Raw genomic sequence first — 16,543 nt, forward strand, 5'->3', positions numbered from 1 at the left:
CCTTCACAATGAATTCTTATTTGGTATAACTTTAGCATAAAGTTTGTACTAGTGCTTGGAATTTTTTAGCATAATTTAAGTCAAGACAGTGCTAAAAGAATCATCTCCTATATCAATATTACATCGAGGAAGCAATAGATGTAATGGCCCCTACCTAAACCATATCGAATGCAAGTAAATATATTCTCCTTGATTCTGAATTATAATTGCATCTTTCCTAGTTCATGTTTACTAGATCTGTATGTATTTACTCCAACTCATGTTTTCTAACTAAAGATTTTTATAACTGCATTGTTCTTCTGTTAACAGGATTCTTGCTATTTTGGTTTTTCTTTTCCTTATAACAGGGAAAACTCTTAGCCATTTTATGTTTTTACTGTCATTGTTTTTCTTGTACTTGCCCATGCTTGTCAGGGATGTAGGAGATGTTTTTGGATCATAACTTGCGCGCACACTACTCTCTCTTTATTCTTTGCAACTAATACTTGCTCTTCTGTCATTGAAACAGGCAAGGGAGTTTGAAGTAATCATCCATGTCTCTGTTCAAAACAGCCAAGCTTGAGAATAGATGCTTTCTACTATCATCTCTTCCCTTGGTTTTCATCATCCTGTGTGTTCTCGGTTGTGCCAAAGCTGATTTGAGTTCAGATAAGAAAGCTCTTCTTGCTTTTGCTAATTCAATTCACCATGGAAGCAAGCTTAATTGGAATTCCAGCATCTCGATCTGTTCTACATGGGTTGGCGTTTCATGTTCACCAGATCAAAATCATGTTCTCTCCCTCCGACTTCCTGGGATTGGGCTTTTGGGCTCAATTCCTGAAAACACACTTGGCCAGCTTGATCATCTCCTAGTCTTAAGCCTTCGGTCCAATCGCCTGACTGGAAATCTTCCATCTGATGTCTTCTCCGTTGCCTCGCTGAAGTTTCTCTTTCTTCAACACAATAACTTCTCTGGGAAAATACCAGCTTCGGTCCCTTTGAGCCTTAACTGTCTTGATCTTTCATATAATTTATTAACTGGGGAGATTCCTATAGGAATTCTACATATCTCTCAACTTTCTGTCTTAAATCTGGAGAACAACCTTCTGTCTGGACCTATCCCTGATCTGAAGCTTCCTAGGCTGAAACATTTGAATTTAAGCAACAACAATCTGAATGGTTCAATCCCATCTTCCCTTCAAAACTTCTCTAAATTTTCGTTCTTAGGAAATTCTCACCTTTGTGGGCCTCCTCTATCCAAATGCTCCACAATTCTTCCTTCACCATCACCTTTTTACCTTATTTTGACACCCCCACCAACAGTATCTGAGAATCAAGAGAACAATCTTAGGAGGAAAATAAATGCAGGGTTCATTACTGCAATTGCTGCCGGAGGATTGGCTGTATTTGTTCTATTAGTAGTTGTTCTTTTTGTATGCTTCACCAGAAAGACAGATAGAGGAGGTGGTGATGGAGATTCAAAAGAGATGGGTCCAGGTGGTGGAAGGGGTGCAAAGCCAAAAGAGGATTATAGTAGTGGGATTCAAGCTGCTGAGAGGAATAAGCTTGTTTTCTTTGAAGGATGCACCTATAACTTTGATTTGGAAGATTTGCTGCGAGCTTCAGCTGAAGTTCTGGGCAAGGGGAGTTGTGCGACTGCATATAAGGCTTCCTTAGAGGATGGAACTACTGTTGTAGTGAAGAGGTTGAAGGAGGTGGCGGCAGGAAAAAGGGAATTTGAGCAACAGATGGAACTGATTGGGAAGGTTGGGCAGCATCCAAACCTTAATCCTCTTCGTGCTTATTACTACTCCAAAGATGAGAAGCTTCTTGTTTATGACTATGTTCCAACTGGCTGTTTCTCAGCCCACTTACATGGTATGCTCTGAATCTCTACTCTCCAATTTGTACATAAACATAACACTAACATTGTCTCCTAAGTTGATGATGAAATTAGAAAGTAAAGCCTAATTCATGATTTTCATGATATGATAACTATAAAAAACTATGCATCTATTTGGATGAAGTTAGCTGAGAGGATTAAGCCATTTGATTAATTCCTCATGCTTGTATTGACCAAGTTCCATAGCTAGTTAACATTCTGCCATATGTTTTTGTTTTAAGCATAAAGAGAAGCTTTTCCTTCCATTGTCTGAACAATAACACAGTTGTAGTACAATTAGCTATCACTTGTGTTATTTTTTTCACAGTAGAAAATAGATTATTCGATTAGTATCAATGTGGCATCTCTAATATAATCTCTAATATTGATGCTTTGGGGGCCTGAAGCTTTTTATTATCTCTAATATAATTTCATATTTGGTTAGTTAGGACAAGCTACACCTCAGATAAGTTAAGTGTTTAAATCCAAGCTCTTAGCTGAATTTCTCAATATCCTGGATAAGAAATTAAGAATCTTTCATATTCTGTTGATAATTGTTTTATCATTCACTTGTTTCACTCTCGCCAAATATGTAGTCTTTTTCATGAAAGTAATTATTATGTAAAGGAGCTTTAGGTTTGTTGTTTTTGTTGGGACTAGATGGTGAGATGGCTAGAGTAGTTGGAGGGGAGGTGGGGGGGGGGGGGGGGGCACTTAAAAGATTGTTAAAAACTTAACAAGCGTAATTCAATATGAATATGTAGTGGAAATGAAAATACAAGAATTGAACAAGCTAACACTATTTAATGCGGTTTGGAACCCTCGTTCGTACTTGACAACCTATGATCCGTCGGTGTATTACTCCTAAATGCACTATTATATTTTCTCCTTTTAATATAACTTTTGGAAGTGGAGAAACCTCTTACGAACAGTTAGAGTGATTAGAATTGAAGCACAAAAATAAAGGAAAAGGAATGTACAAGAAGGCTCAGAATCTCAACAATTTTATCTTGGAATGTTAGCCTTTGAAGCACTCGTTTTTTATAACTTTTGTCCAACTTCATTGTTCTTGACCATTGTGCTAATATGGTTTTTTATAGCCTTTGAATGCACCATCAGTTTGTAGCCGTTAAATGATCTGACTGTTATCATGTAACTTTTTCTTACCAACAACCCTCTTTAATTTTTTTTTTGTACCAATAGTCGATTGGATCTTCAATTGATCTCTAATCAATTGACCGTCTAGCTAATTTAACCAGCTATGCAGAGAAATATTTTATTCGCTGGTTGATCAACTTAAGTCAACTACCTTATCAACTCAACCACCATTAGTTGATTAACATGCCTCATCAGTTGACTAACATTGTACACAACCCTATAACCCTACAACCCTACAACAACCTTGAATAAAAACATTTATTTGTTAGCTAATGCATTTGAATTGACTACTTGGCCGACTCAACCACTAATCGACTGAAACACTCTTCAGTTGATTAAATCATCAATTACAATAATTCAAAAGGTCGAGTTTGCCTAACTTGAGATTTACCCTCTCCAAGATACATCTCTCAGCTCCTAACTCACTATGGAGGTTTACCTTGCCTTGAAGCCATTTCCTATCTAGTTACTTATCCTTTTGATACACTTAAGCCCTCAACTCGCTCTCATGCCAGTCTTCACACCTTCATGTATGTAGTCCACATTCTTCAGCTCACTTGCACTTTGATATTTCTAATTTTGCAATTCCTCGGATGCCCCATGCCATCCTTTTTTAATACCTTTGGATAGCCAAGTCTCCATGTGTATCTCGATCAAGCTTCATATAAATATCAAATACAAATATAATGCTCACTTAAACTCTTTGCCAAAACATGAAAACCTATAATCGATCTCGATGGCCTTGTTGCACTAGTAATCTTTCCTTTTTTGATGTAAGTCAAGCAAAACTAAATGAAATTAGCCAAGTCTCCTAGGTATATGTATCTCAACCTCGAGCGTTAGTGTCCAAGGGGTTTCAATGTTTGACAATAAACCTGTGTCCAAGGGTTGATCCAAACAAAATCAGATGCTTGAAAGTTAGTGAAGTCTAGTCAAGATTGACCGGATGACTTGCAAAGAGAAATCCAGTTAGGTCAAGGTTGATTGAAGACTAATAAGGAGAAATCCAGTTAGGTCAAGGTTGACCGGATAGTTAGTAAAAGTTTGAGCAGGTCAAGGGTGATCGGATGCTTGACAAGGGGAAGTCCTGGCAGGTCGAGAATAACCGAATGTCTGACAAGTGGCAAGTGACAAGTGACAAGTCCAAGTAGGTCAAGGTGATCAGACGTTTGGCAAAGGAAAGTCTAGGTAAGCTAAGGATGACTGAATGTTTGACAAGTGATAAGTCCAAATAGGTCATGGTGACCGGATGTTTGACAAAGGGAAAATCTTAAGGAAGTGAATTTTAGGTGGTGAGAAGTAAGCCTAGTAGGTTAGGTAGATTTACAGGATTAAGCTTGTATGTTTGCTTGTCGTTTGTATGAGTGTTTTGCAGAAACTTGGAGCTGGAAGCAAAATGAAGAGCAGACGAACCCAATTGGATGCAGCTAGACTAAGTCTGGAGTAAATCAGACCCGAGTTTGGGTCCAAACTCGGGTTGGTGACATGGGTTGGTTCGGTCAACTAGAAAGTTTATGGTCGATCGATAAACCTGATAATGACGAGATCGCATGGCTCGGTCCAAATCGCGATGAACTCGGTTGTGGGATTATGTTTGACCAGGTTTGATTGATCGAACATGGTTTATAGGTCGATCGAATGAAGCCTATAAAAGGACCTCGAGATCAGAGCTCAAGGATCATCAATCTTTCTACTATTCATTTTCTGTGCTCGAAGGCAAACCTACAACATACTTCTCGTGTGACCAGGGAGATGTCAGGAAGAGTGCAAGACACTCAGGGGCTTTTGGACCGAACATCGATAAGTTTGTGTATATTTATTTAGTAAGCATTGTTATTATTGTTTTATTTATATTGTGCTTGATCAATTTGTGAGAAAGGTTTCTCCGCCTCTGGAAGACATCTAGAAAGGAGAATACTAATGGACAAACGCCTCCCGTATATATATCTTGGAGTACCAATCCTAGGGGTTGGGAACCAAGTAAATCTGGTGTGTCCTCTTTTCTCTTGTCTTTGTTTATTATATTATATTCCGCTTGACTAATTCTGTAGAAAGAACGAACGAATAAACGACAAAAACGAGAAAGAAGCGATCGATATTCACCCCTTCTATCGATCCCCACCGATCCTACATCAAGATCGTCTCCCATTAGGACTCATTCTGAGATTCATTCGAGCCCTTGGCTTGCCTCTATTTGCTTCTTTCACGTTTGCATGTACGTAGTCTGCCTCTTTCACCTTAGCTACACTTCGGTGCTCTTCGTTTTAAGGCCCCTCATGTCTCATGTTATTTTTCTCCAATCAACATGTGTTGCTCTTTGTTTTATGGTCCCTCATATGCCTTCTGTTATTTTTCTTGGATCATGTTGTCATTGGTGGTGGTGGTGGGGGGGGGGGGGGGGGGGGGGGGGGGGTGAATACTACCCTTGGTTCAATAGCCCCTAAGCTTCTATTCCATTGCTTTATGATCCATCGTTAAATGGATCATTTCTGAGAACACTATATTTTCTCCTTCTCGACAACATTAGAGGTGGAAAAATCTCTTTTAAATCTTTATCGGAGGTAGTGTATGAATGTTGATAGATTTTCCATTTCACAATCCTCGTGCTCCTTTAATAGCCTTCTCTTCAAATTCTATCATTTTACTGATGCGGAAACCATCATTTGAATCTGCCATTGAGATTTTCATAAGTTAACTGATCAATAGTATCTTATTCGAATATTGCCATTAAGATTTCCATCTTCAATTGCGTTTGAATTGATTTCTATAGCATTAATCGACTGAACCTACCATCAGTCGATTGATTAGTGCTAAGTCGACTGCTCCAGTCGATAAAGCAATATTCTATTCTCATCTAAATGGACCTTAGTCGACTAATTCAGTTGACTAGCAAATTTTCTATTTGTTTATTAGGTCGACTTATACTTACCCACCAGTCAAATGCTCCACTCCACAATATCCAAACAGACCCAACTTGGGATATTAAACCACCACTCAACTATTCCATATTTATCAGTTGACGAGGCAAACTATAAACCCTAAATACTTGGGGAATTGATTCTCTTGGTCACTAGTCGATTGATACACAACTATTGTTATACCTAAAACTCTAAAACATTGACTAGATCCCAGCACTAGTTGACTGATTTCTTTGACTTCAACCACATCTACGAGTCCACCTAACTTGCTTTTATCCTCATCCCTTGTATGCAAGTTACTCCATTCAAATCTCTCATGAAGTTTCTCAAAGTCTTGAGGTCTTCTCTCATTAAACTACGTCCTTCGAGCCCTTAGCTCTTTATATCATCCTTTATGTCTTTGTTTACATAGTCCATCTCCTTAGCTTTATGTTGCTCCGATGCTCCTCTTCTTGCGGTCTCTTAGTTGTCAATTTCATCTTTCTCTTATCTCTATGGATCTTGTCTTGCGATCCCTCAAATGCTGGTGCAATCTTTCTCTGATCTCCATGGACTTTGAGTCATCAAGTCAACAATCACCTTGGTCATGTCAAGTTAATCTATATACATGGTAGAACCTGTGCAACTTAATACACAAGTTAAATAAGTAACAAATCTAAAACTCTTTATCTAATTCATCAAAACACTTGGCTATGTAACTATATAGGAGATGAAGCTCAAATAATTTTCCTTTTTTTGACGATTGACAATCCAAGTTATATTGAAACAACATATAAGGAAAATATAAGGAAACTTTTAAAATAATGACAAACTCTCTCTTCACCTAAGCTCCCCCTTGAGATACAAATTCTCAAAAAAATAAAGCTATTTATGGAGAATAAAAGCTAACTTAACCCTTTATATTTCTCCCCATTGCCATAATGTCTCTTAGACTTGGTTAAAATCTCCATTTAACCCTAAACCACAAATCTGAAAATGGTTTCAAAATATGCAAAAAGTATTAGACGACTCAAAATCAGCAACTAGTCAACTATTGCACCATTAGTCGATTGTTGTACCATTAGTGTATTTCTGTTTCAACCAACTACCACTTTGGAGTTTGCTTTGGGCCAAACTTCAATAGTTCATAAAAAATTCTATAAATTATGAAAATTTATGGAAAACTTTCATGTATTATCAATAAAAAATTATTTTTCACGAAAATTCCTTTTAAAATACTAGTTTGATATAAATATGAAAATATTCACAAAAACCCATTTTTGTTTCAATTTTCAAAATCGTGTTTTAAAATCCAACTGTTAAAATAATAATTTAAACTTTCAGAAATAAAAATTAGTTTTAAAAAACAGTAACAATGCTTATGATAAGTCAATCTTATAAAATTATGAAAGTAGTCTAATATGGTTGACATTGAAAATCTTTTAATGACTAAGTAGCTACAAGTTTCATTTTCCTTGTTCTCTAGCTATTATGCTAAAATAGGATTTTTCTTTCTTGAGTCCCTTATAGCCATTGTGGACCAATGGTAATTTTTTTATGCCAATTTTAACAAGTTAACTCAATGAAGTAGTTTCTAATTTAGTTCTTCAATCTTAATGTCATGCAATTTATCACAAGGTACAATACTAGTCAAAATTGCTAGATGGACCAATAGGATTACGTTGTTAATCACAATGTCTTCTAATAAGGAGCTTCTTTCATCCCATGTGGGCCTTCAGGTTCCTCTTTTGTTACTTTAAAATTTTGGTTTATGTTTGAATTCACTCCTTAGCTTACAATGCATCCTTCACCGTTGTTGTCCTCCACCAAGGTATATTCCTTGGAATTTAAGGATGTGCATGTGCTTACCCTTTCTTTTCCTTTTCTTTACTAACTAGTGCTAGATAATATTGAGTGTATGCTTACTCCTCTGCATTAGGGGTCCTTGGAGGCATCTAATTCTAATTCTGAAAATAACTCATCTAAAGTAAGTCTTGTGCGTTGTAATAGGCGTTGACGACTAAGCTTCAATACTATGTCTTTGGTATTTGCTCGCCAATAGCTATCAATTCATGAACAATCTACACATGCATGTTGGTGATTTGTTCTCCCTTTAGCATTGTGAACGAGTTCAATTTTGTGCATAGGAGGTCTCCTTGTGCAAACTTCCTCTCTTAAGATCATGATTCCTTCCCATAGCTCCTTGGAAGTCATGTAGTCTCCGATCATTTCCTGCTCGCATAATGCTTATTGCAGCACCAGTTTTGCATTCATCTTGCCACCACCTCTTCCTTTTGTTTATTCGTCAACTCAGAAAGGGGTAACATATTATTATCATTAATTGGAAACTCATACCTTCTATGCCTTTCACCATGTTGATGACGAATTTGAAGAAGAAAACCTTGTTCTTTTCCATGAACTAAAATCACCCTCTATCTTCATCATTGTATCTTTTGGCCATTGTACTAAGTGTTGGATCCTATAGCACCTTTTGCTCGAAAAGATGCTAAACTCTTTTAGAGCGTGCTTACTCTGATACCACTTATTAGATCGTATTGTCGATGGTAGATATTAATTCTTGCGAGTATTCTAAAATTATATATGCAACCGAAAGTAAAAAAAGAATTTAAAAACAATCAAACTAGTATCCATAATTTAACGTGGTCCGATAGCCCTAGGCTTCTACTCCACTACTTTGGGGGAATTTTTTTTTAAGTCTGAGAAATTTTATAGGTAGCTAGCAGGTGATAGGTTGGTTGTATTTTAAAAAGATCTAGACTAAGAAAGTAGGAAGAGTCTTAGTTCTTTCTTGTTTATCTTTCAGTGAGCCTCACCTGTGAAGATTTAATGTTGATACTATACCTTGACTATCTTCAGGTCTTATGGTATAAGGTCATACCTTACTTAGCCAGCACAGGTCTTATTAGACCAACATTTTCTAGATCTTGACAGTTACTATTCATCTCATAGTTCATCTCATAAATTACTTAGATAAGGACTGAGGACAGATACAAGAAAGAGATAAGACCAGAGCCTTTCTTTCTTAACCTAGAAAGATGATTTTACTCGGCCATAATAGAAAAACATACTGATTTATTAGTAATGAACAAAATACATACAAGCACACTAGACAATTACGGTTAGGAAATTAAACTAGAAAAAAACACAGGAATTAAACTCAGGACATACAGTAAGACTTACAACACACTTGAGCACACTGGAATACACTTAGATTACAAGCTTGGGTTGGAATTAAAACTTGGATGATGAACTTGGAGGATGAAGGGGTTTATATAACAGTGTCTTGCTTCTGGCCTAAGTTGCTTCGGGTCTAAGTTTTTTGATTGGAATCTTGAGTGGAGTACTCATGAGGTAGTGACAGTCTTGTCATGCAGAAAAATAGTTGTCCTTGTGCTTATCTTTTGATAGTGGAGTTTGAGTCTTCTTTCTTTGTGAAGTGGAGCTTGATGTCACCTTTGAGGTCAACCTTCCATTATGTTTTCAAGATTATGTTCTCCAATAGTATCGAGTGATGGAGCCCTAGAAGATGGGCTAGCAGGTTTGGGAGAACAAGCTCTGTAGCTTCGGGCTAAATAGGTATTAGCTATGTGGGCTGAGTTTGTTAATTTTCTAGTGGTTCGATGGTCATGTTTCTTTTTATATTTTTGGAAAATAGTTTCATGTTGAGTGTTTATGAGAAAAGGGAAGAAATTTGTTCTCATTTCCTTGGGTTAGTAAATTTTTTCTGTGAAAGTTTCTTTGATTAAGTTATAGTTTGAGGGATCTTGGTGTTTGTCCCAGAACTACTAGTTTCCTTCGACAGAAGCTCGTTATTGATTTAGTTGTTCTGCAAGAGAAGTTCTTGCAGTCCAGTTTGTATTTGGATCAAAGTTGTCGTTTTTCAGTTCTAAATGAAGTCCGTTGATTTTGTGGATATCCATTTTGATAAAATGCTTGGCTGGTTCTAGTTTCATGTCAATCCACTCTGAAGGCGTGCTGTCGAAGGTGCAAATAACAAAAGTTTCTTGTTTGAGTACATGTCTAAGTATTAGTTTGAACTTGTGAGAAAACTCTTGGGTAGAATCTAATTCATGGATTCATAATTTATGTAGAAGCCCATAATCTATGAAAGTGAATGGTGTTACTAACCTTCCCTTGAATTATCTTGAGACAAACTTTTCATAGTCTAAGTTGGCTCTTCGAATGAAGTATGATAGTAGGCAAAGACAACTTAATTGATTTGAATCTAGACAATGTTTAGACATCTTCTGATATTTTAATTTGAAGCTGAATTCTGCTTTGTATGTTACTATAATGCCTTCTATTGATTTTTGATGTATGAGTTTAAATAACTTATATAAGTCAATGAACTATTGGAAGCTAGAGATGCCTATTAGGTTTTCTCATGTATGTATCCACGTCCCGTGGCAGACTGCTGGGTTTGCCTAAAAGAATTTTTTTCAGAATATAATCTTTCAGGTGTAAAGGTTGTAATTGGTGTGACTGTCACAACTTCTTTGTTTTTTAATTCTGTTAGTGTTTTGCAATTGGTTGATTTTTGCCAAACACTAAGTGTTCTTCTGTCTTTTTCTTTAATCTGAGCACTGCATATTGCTTGTAAATAAGTTTTTGTTGCTGCTGTTTGTGTTACTCTAGAAGCCTTGAGAGAGGTGCAAATGAAGAAATTAAGGTTCTACTCTAGCCTTACTGCAGACATAGCTTCCTCTATAGAATAGTATCCTTTATAAAAAGGATTTTCACAGTTACGTATGGCCGCTTTAACTTTTATCCACATCTGATAGACCCCTGCTTAGGATCCTATAAAAATAGCATAACAAGAAAATCTCTTATTTTCTATTTTCTGTAGGAAGTAATTAGTGAGTACATTGATGACTGCAATCTTGTAATTTGAACTCCCAGGTATAGTAGGGATGAATTGTCTAATTCATATCTGGAACATCCATACTATACTTGGGAGTTCAAATTGCAAGATTGCAGTCATCAATGAACTCACTAATTATTTCCTACAGAAAATAGAAAATAAGAGATTTTCTTGTTATGCTATTTTTATAAGATCCTAAGTAGGGGTCTATCAGATGTGGATAAAAGTTAAAGCGGCCATACGTAACTGTGAAAATCCTTTTTATAAAGGATACTACTCTATAGAGGAAGCTATGTCTGCAGTAAGACTAGAGTAGAACCTTAATTTCTTCATTTGCACCTCTCTCAAAGCTTCTGGAGTAACACAAACAGCAGCAACAAAAACTTATTTACAAGCAACATGCAGTGCTCAGATTAAAGAAAAAGACAGAAGAACACTTAGTGTTTGGCAAAAATCAACCAATTACAAAACACTAACAGAATTAAAAAACAAAGAAGTTGTGACAGTCACACCAATTACAACTTTTACACCTGAAAGATTATATTCTGAAAAAAATTCTTTTAGGTAGACCCAGCAATCTGCCACGGGACGTATACATACATGAGAAAACCTAACAGACACCTCTAGCTTCCAACAGTTCACTGACTTGTATGAGTTATTTAAACTCATACATCAAAAACCAATAGAAGACATTATAATAACATACGAAGTAGAATTCAGCTTCAAATTAAAATGTTAGAAGATGTCTAAACATTGTCTAGATTCAAATCAATTAGGCTGTCTTTGCCTACTGTCATACTCCATTCGAGGAGCCAACTTAGACTATGAAAAGTTTGTCCCAAGACAATTCAAGGGAAGGCTAGTAACACCATTTACTTTCATGGATTATGGACTTCTACATAAATTATAGATCCATGAGTTAGATTCTACCCAAGAGTTTCTTCACAAGTTCATCCAAATACTCAGACATGCACTCGAACAAGAAACTTTTGTTATTTGCACCTTCGACAGTACACCTCTAGAGTGGATTGACATGAAACTAGAACTAGCCAAGCATCTTATCAAAATGGATATCCACGAAGTCAACGGGCTCCATTTAGAACTGGAAGACTATAACTTTGATCTAGATACAGACTGGACTGCAAGAACTTCTCTTGCAGAACAATAAAATTAGTGGTGAGCTTCTGTCCAAGGAAGCCAGTGGTTCTGGGATAGACACCAAGATCCCTCAGATTATAACTTAGCCGGAAAAACTTTTATAGCAAAAAATTACTAGCCCAAGAAAATAGAAAAAAAATTCTTTCCTTTTCCCATAAACACTCAACACGAAGCTATTTTCCAAAAATATAAAAAGAAACATGACTACTGGGCCGTTAGAAAATTAGCAACCTCAGCCCACATAGCTAATACCTATTTAGCCCGAAGCTACAGAGCTAGTTCTCCTAGGCCTGCTAGCCCATCTTCTAGGGCTCTATCACTCGACACTATTGGAGAACATAATCTTGAAAACATGATGGAAAGACCTCAAAGGTGACATCAAGCTCCACTTCACAAAGAAAGAAGACTCAAATTCCACTATCAAAAGATAAGCACAAGGACAACTATTTTTCTGTATGACAAGACCGCCACTACCTCATGAGTACTCCACTCAAGATTTCAATCAAGAAACTTAGACCTGAAGCAACTTAGGCCTGAAGCAAGACACTGTTATATAAATCCCTTCATCCTCCAAGTTCATCATCCAAGTTTTAATTCCAACCCAAGCTTGTAATCTAAGTGTATTCCAGTGTGCTCAAGTGTGTTGTAAGTCTTACTTTCTTGAGTTGTATGTTCCTAGTTTAATTCCTGTTTTAATTTTTCTTGTTTAATTTCCTAACCGTAATTGTCTAGTGTGCTTGTATGTATTTTGTTCATTACTAATAAATCAGTATGTTTTTCTATTATGGCCGAGTAAAATCATCTTTCTAGGTTAAGAAAGAAAGGCTCTGGTCTTATCTCTTTCTTGTATCTGTCCTCAGTCCTTATCTAAGTAATTTATGAGATGAATAGTAATTGTCAAGATCTAGAAAATGTTGGTCTAATAAGACCTGTGCTGGCTAAGTAAGGTATGACCTAATACCATAAGACCTGAAGATAGTCAAGGTATATTATCAACATTAAATCTTCACAGGTGAGGCCCACTGAAAGATAAACAAGAAAGAACTAAGGAGGCGTTTGGTTTGGTCATTTTATGTTTTCATTTTCTTATTTTTTAGAAGTTATTGTTTGCTTTGTATTTTCCAATCTCATTTTCTAGAAAATGAGAAGTCATTATCAGAGTGTTTCCGAATGGAGGCCTCAAGTAAGGGTTACACGCAAAGAATATTTTTGCAAGCATGTCTGGAAGTATAATTGCACAACAGTGGCAAGATGCAAGGACTGCAAGAATAACGCAGGAGTGGGAAACCGCATGGACTGCGAGATCTGTAAGTTTACTTTATGCGGCTCTTGTACTGAACATTGTTTTCAGATAAGCATTCCAAAAGAGGCCCAGCCCAGCAAGCCTATTAACCGGGACGAATGGAGAGGCTTAGCATATAGGCAATCAGAGCTATTGCACAGACTTAGCAAAAGGGAAGCAGAGCTGGAGGAAGAAAACAAGCTGCTCAAGGAGAAAATTCTCTTATTAGAAGCTCAACAGACTGTGATAGTGGAAGAAACTCCTACAGAAGATGAACGGGAGATTGAGCAACTAAAAATGGAGAATGAGCTTATGACCATGCTAAATAAGGAACAGGAAGGTAAAATCTCTGATCTTTCCAGAGAAGTTCAGCTACTTCATAGTTTAGCAGAAATTGATAAAAAAGAAATTGCATCATTGAAAGCACAATTATCTCTGCCTGTTATGAATTATGAAGAACTAACAGTTTCTACAGTACAACCACGCAATAATTTGTTAAATATGAAGGTCTGTATTGAGATAGATGGCAGAAAGAAGCATTTGAGTGCTATACTTGATACTGGCGCTGCTATATGCGTCTGCAATAAGGAGGTAATTCCTTCTGAATTCCGACAACCCTCATTTACTGACACTATGATTCAGGGTGTTAATGGAACCACCAGAGTAGATGAGATTCTTCGTGATGGAAGATTATGGGTTGGCGATCAGTATTTCCGCCTTCCAAGAACTTATGTTATGCCAACACTTAACAAAGGTCTTCATTTTATAATCGGAATGAACTTCATACGAGCTATGGAAGGAGGTCTCAGAATTGAGAAAGGAGAGGTAACATTTTATAAGTTAGTTACTTCTATTACAACAACTCCTGAGGCTCATGAAGTAGTATTTCTTGAGAAATTAGAACTAGAATTGAATGAATATTATGATATATGTTCGGCAATTCCTAGACAAGGAAGTATAAATGAAGAATTTGTCAGCCCAGCAGAAATACAGAGACTGAAGAAATTGGGCTTCATTGGGGAAGAACCATTGAAACACTGGTCACTTAACCAGGTAAAGTGCAAAATCCTCATAAAAAATCCTGATCTTGTGATAGAAGATAGACCACTCAAGCATGTTACCCCCAAGACTAAAGAGTCAATGACACTTCATGTCAAGAAATTATTAGACCTCAAGGTAATCAGACCGTCTAACTCAAAGCATAGAACCACTGCAATTCTTGTTGAATAAGGTACATAAGTGGATCCAGTGACGGGAATTGAGAAAAGAGGCAAAGAAAGACTTGTTTTTAACTACAAACGTCTAAATGATAACACTGAGAAAGATCAGTATTCCTTACCAGGAATAAATACAATCATTGCAAAAGTAAGTCTTTCCAAGATATATTCAAAATTTGATTTGAAAAGTGGTTTCCATCAGGTTGCCATGGATGAAGATTCTATACCATGGACTGCTTTTTGGGCCATTGATGGGCTCTATGAGTGGTTAGTCATGCCTTTTGGGCTAAAGAACGCGCCTGCAGTATTTCAAAGAAAAATGGATGCGTGTTTCAAAGGTATGGAAGAATTCATCGCTGTCTATATAGACGATATCTGGTATTTTCAAAGACAGCGGAAGAACACAGGCAACATCTCAAGATATTTATATCAGTTTGTGAGAGGAATGGCCTAGTACTGAGCCCCACCAAAATGAAGATTGGTGTGAGGGAAGTAGACTTCTTGGGAATTACTATTGGTAATTCCAAGGTAAAATTACAACCCCATATATTGCAGAAGGTGCTCTCTACCGATGAGAAATCCTTAACCGAGATAAAATCACTAAGAAGGTGGTTGGGGATACTGAACTATGCAAGACCATATATACCTAACTTGGGAAAAATTCTTGGGCCATTATATTCCAAAACATCAGTTAAGGGAGAAAGAAGAATGAATTCACAAGACTGGCAGGTAGTCAGAAAGTCAAAGAACTTGTGCAGAATTTGCCAGACTTAGAGGTTCCACCCCCAGATTCAGTCATAGTAATTGAAACAGACGGCTGTATGGATGGTTGGGGAGGAATTTGTAAGTTCAAAAATAAGAAGGGAGATTCCCGAGCTTCTGAAAGAATTTGTGCCTATGCAAGTGGCAGGTTCAATCCTTTAAAATCAACAATAGATGCGGAAGTTCATGCAGTTATTCTTTCTTTGGAAAAATTCAAAATTTACTATCTGGACAAAAGGGAACTGGTTATACGAACAGATAGCAGGGCTATTGTCCAATTCTATGAGAAGAGTTCGAACCATAAACCATCCAGGGTTAGATGGCTTACTCTTACTGATTATATCACTGGTATAGGGGTTTCAGTCACCTTTGAACATATCGAAGGGAAAGAAAATGTTCTTGCAGATGAACTATCCCGCCTTGTTCATATGATAATCTTTCAGAAAGACAACCCTACTACCCAGGCATTAGTCAAAGCTACCTCAGAGGTTTTAAATAAAACTACGAATGAGGCAGTGGCCAGACTAACTCGCTGCATGAAGAAGGTAACTTATAATGTTAATTTCACTAACGAAATTCCTAAGCCTTTATTGCAGTGTGCATGCCATAGAGACGCAGTTCTATTGGTATCTCATACCAGTAGAAACCCAAATCGAAGGTTCTACAAGTGTGCCACAGACACTTGTCATTGTTGGTTTTGGGCAGATCTTATAGAAGACTACATTCAACAGTTGCAGCACTACTCATCAATACTGGCGATGTATGATGAAACGCCCGCAAGCGTTACGACAAACGGACACAGCAATGGATTTATCACTATCCAAGAGCATTCAGATAATGAGGAATCCAGCGCACTGACGGAACTTGAAATAATGGCTGCCAGCTTTTCCAACCTGGAAATAGACGACCCAGATTATACATCATCTTTATTCCCAGGGCATGATGACTAAAAGACAAGGAACGTGGTGGACCCATGGCAGGAATCAAATCGTCCTGAAGATATGCTTTAAAGCTCCACTACAAGAAAGGAATCGTCCTCGCATGCTTTACAACGCATCGAGCTTTTACTTTATTCCTTTAGCTTTATTCTGTCGGGAATCATATCCCAATGAATCTACCTTTACTTGGAGATGAAGCAATCTTTCGCTTATCTCTTACTTGGCTAGGAAGTATCCTAGCCAATATAAGGTGTGTGTATGTAAGTGTAACGGCAAGTCAGTTCTCCCAAGCACTAGCCATTTCACATAGTTTGAGAGTTTGTAAACAAAGAAGTTGTAAGGTTATCATCTGTCTTCGAAAGTAACTCATCTTTAGATTACGAGTAGT

The 16,543-nt window shown here is 37.1% G+C and overlaps 1 protein-coding gene across 1 annotated transcript; it reads left to right on the forward strand.

The window, feature by feature from the left end:
• The first annotated feature begins 417 nt into the window (after positions 1 to 417).
• Positions 418 to 1,868, forward strand: LOC141829588 (putative inactive receptor kinase At5g58300). Its single transcript, XM_074717100.1, has one exon. It carries the CDS (start codon positions 534 to 536, stop codon positions 1,866 to 1,868), a length of 1,335 nt encoding a protein of 444 aa, XP_074573201.1. The 5' UTR covers positions 418 to 533.
• Positions 1,869 to 16,543: the final 14,675 nt, after the last annotated feature.

Source organism: Curcuma longa, chromosome 5 (assembly GCF_044706935.1).
Source record: "Curcuma longa cultivar G26 ecotype Majalengka, Jawa Barat chromosome 5, ITB_CL_G26_1.1, whole genome shotgun sequence".
Taxonomy (NCBI): domain Eukaryota; kingdom Viridiplantae; phylum Streptophyta; class Magnoliopsida; order Zingiberales; family Zingiberaceae; genus Curcuma; species Curcuma longa.

What these genes read in the sequence shown, in the direction of transcription:
- LOC141829588 (XM_074717100.1), top strand. Translation starts at nt 534, where the DNA reads ATGTCTCTGTTCAAAACAGCCAAGCTTGAGAATAGATGCTTTCTACTA.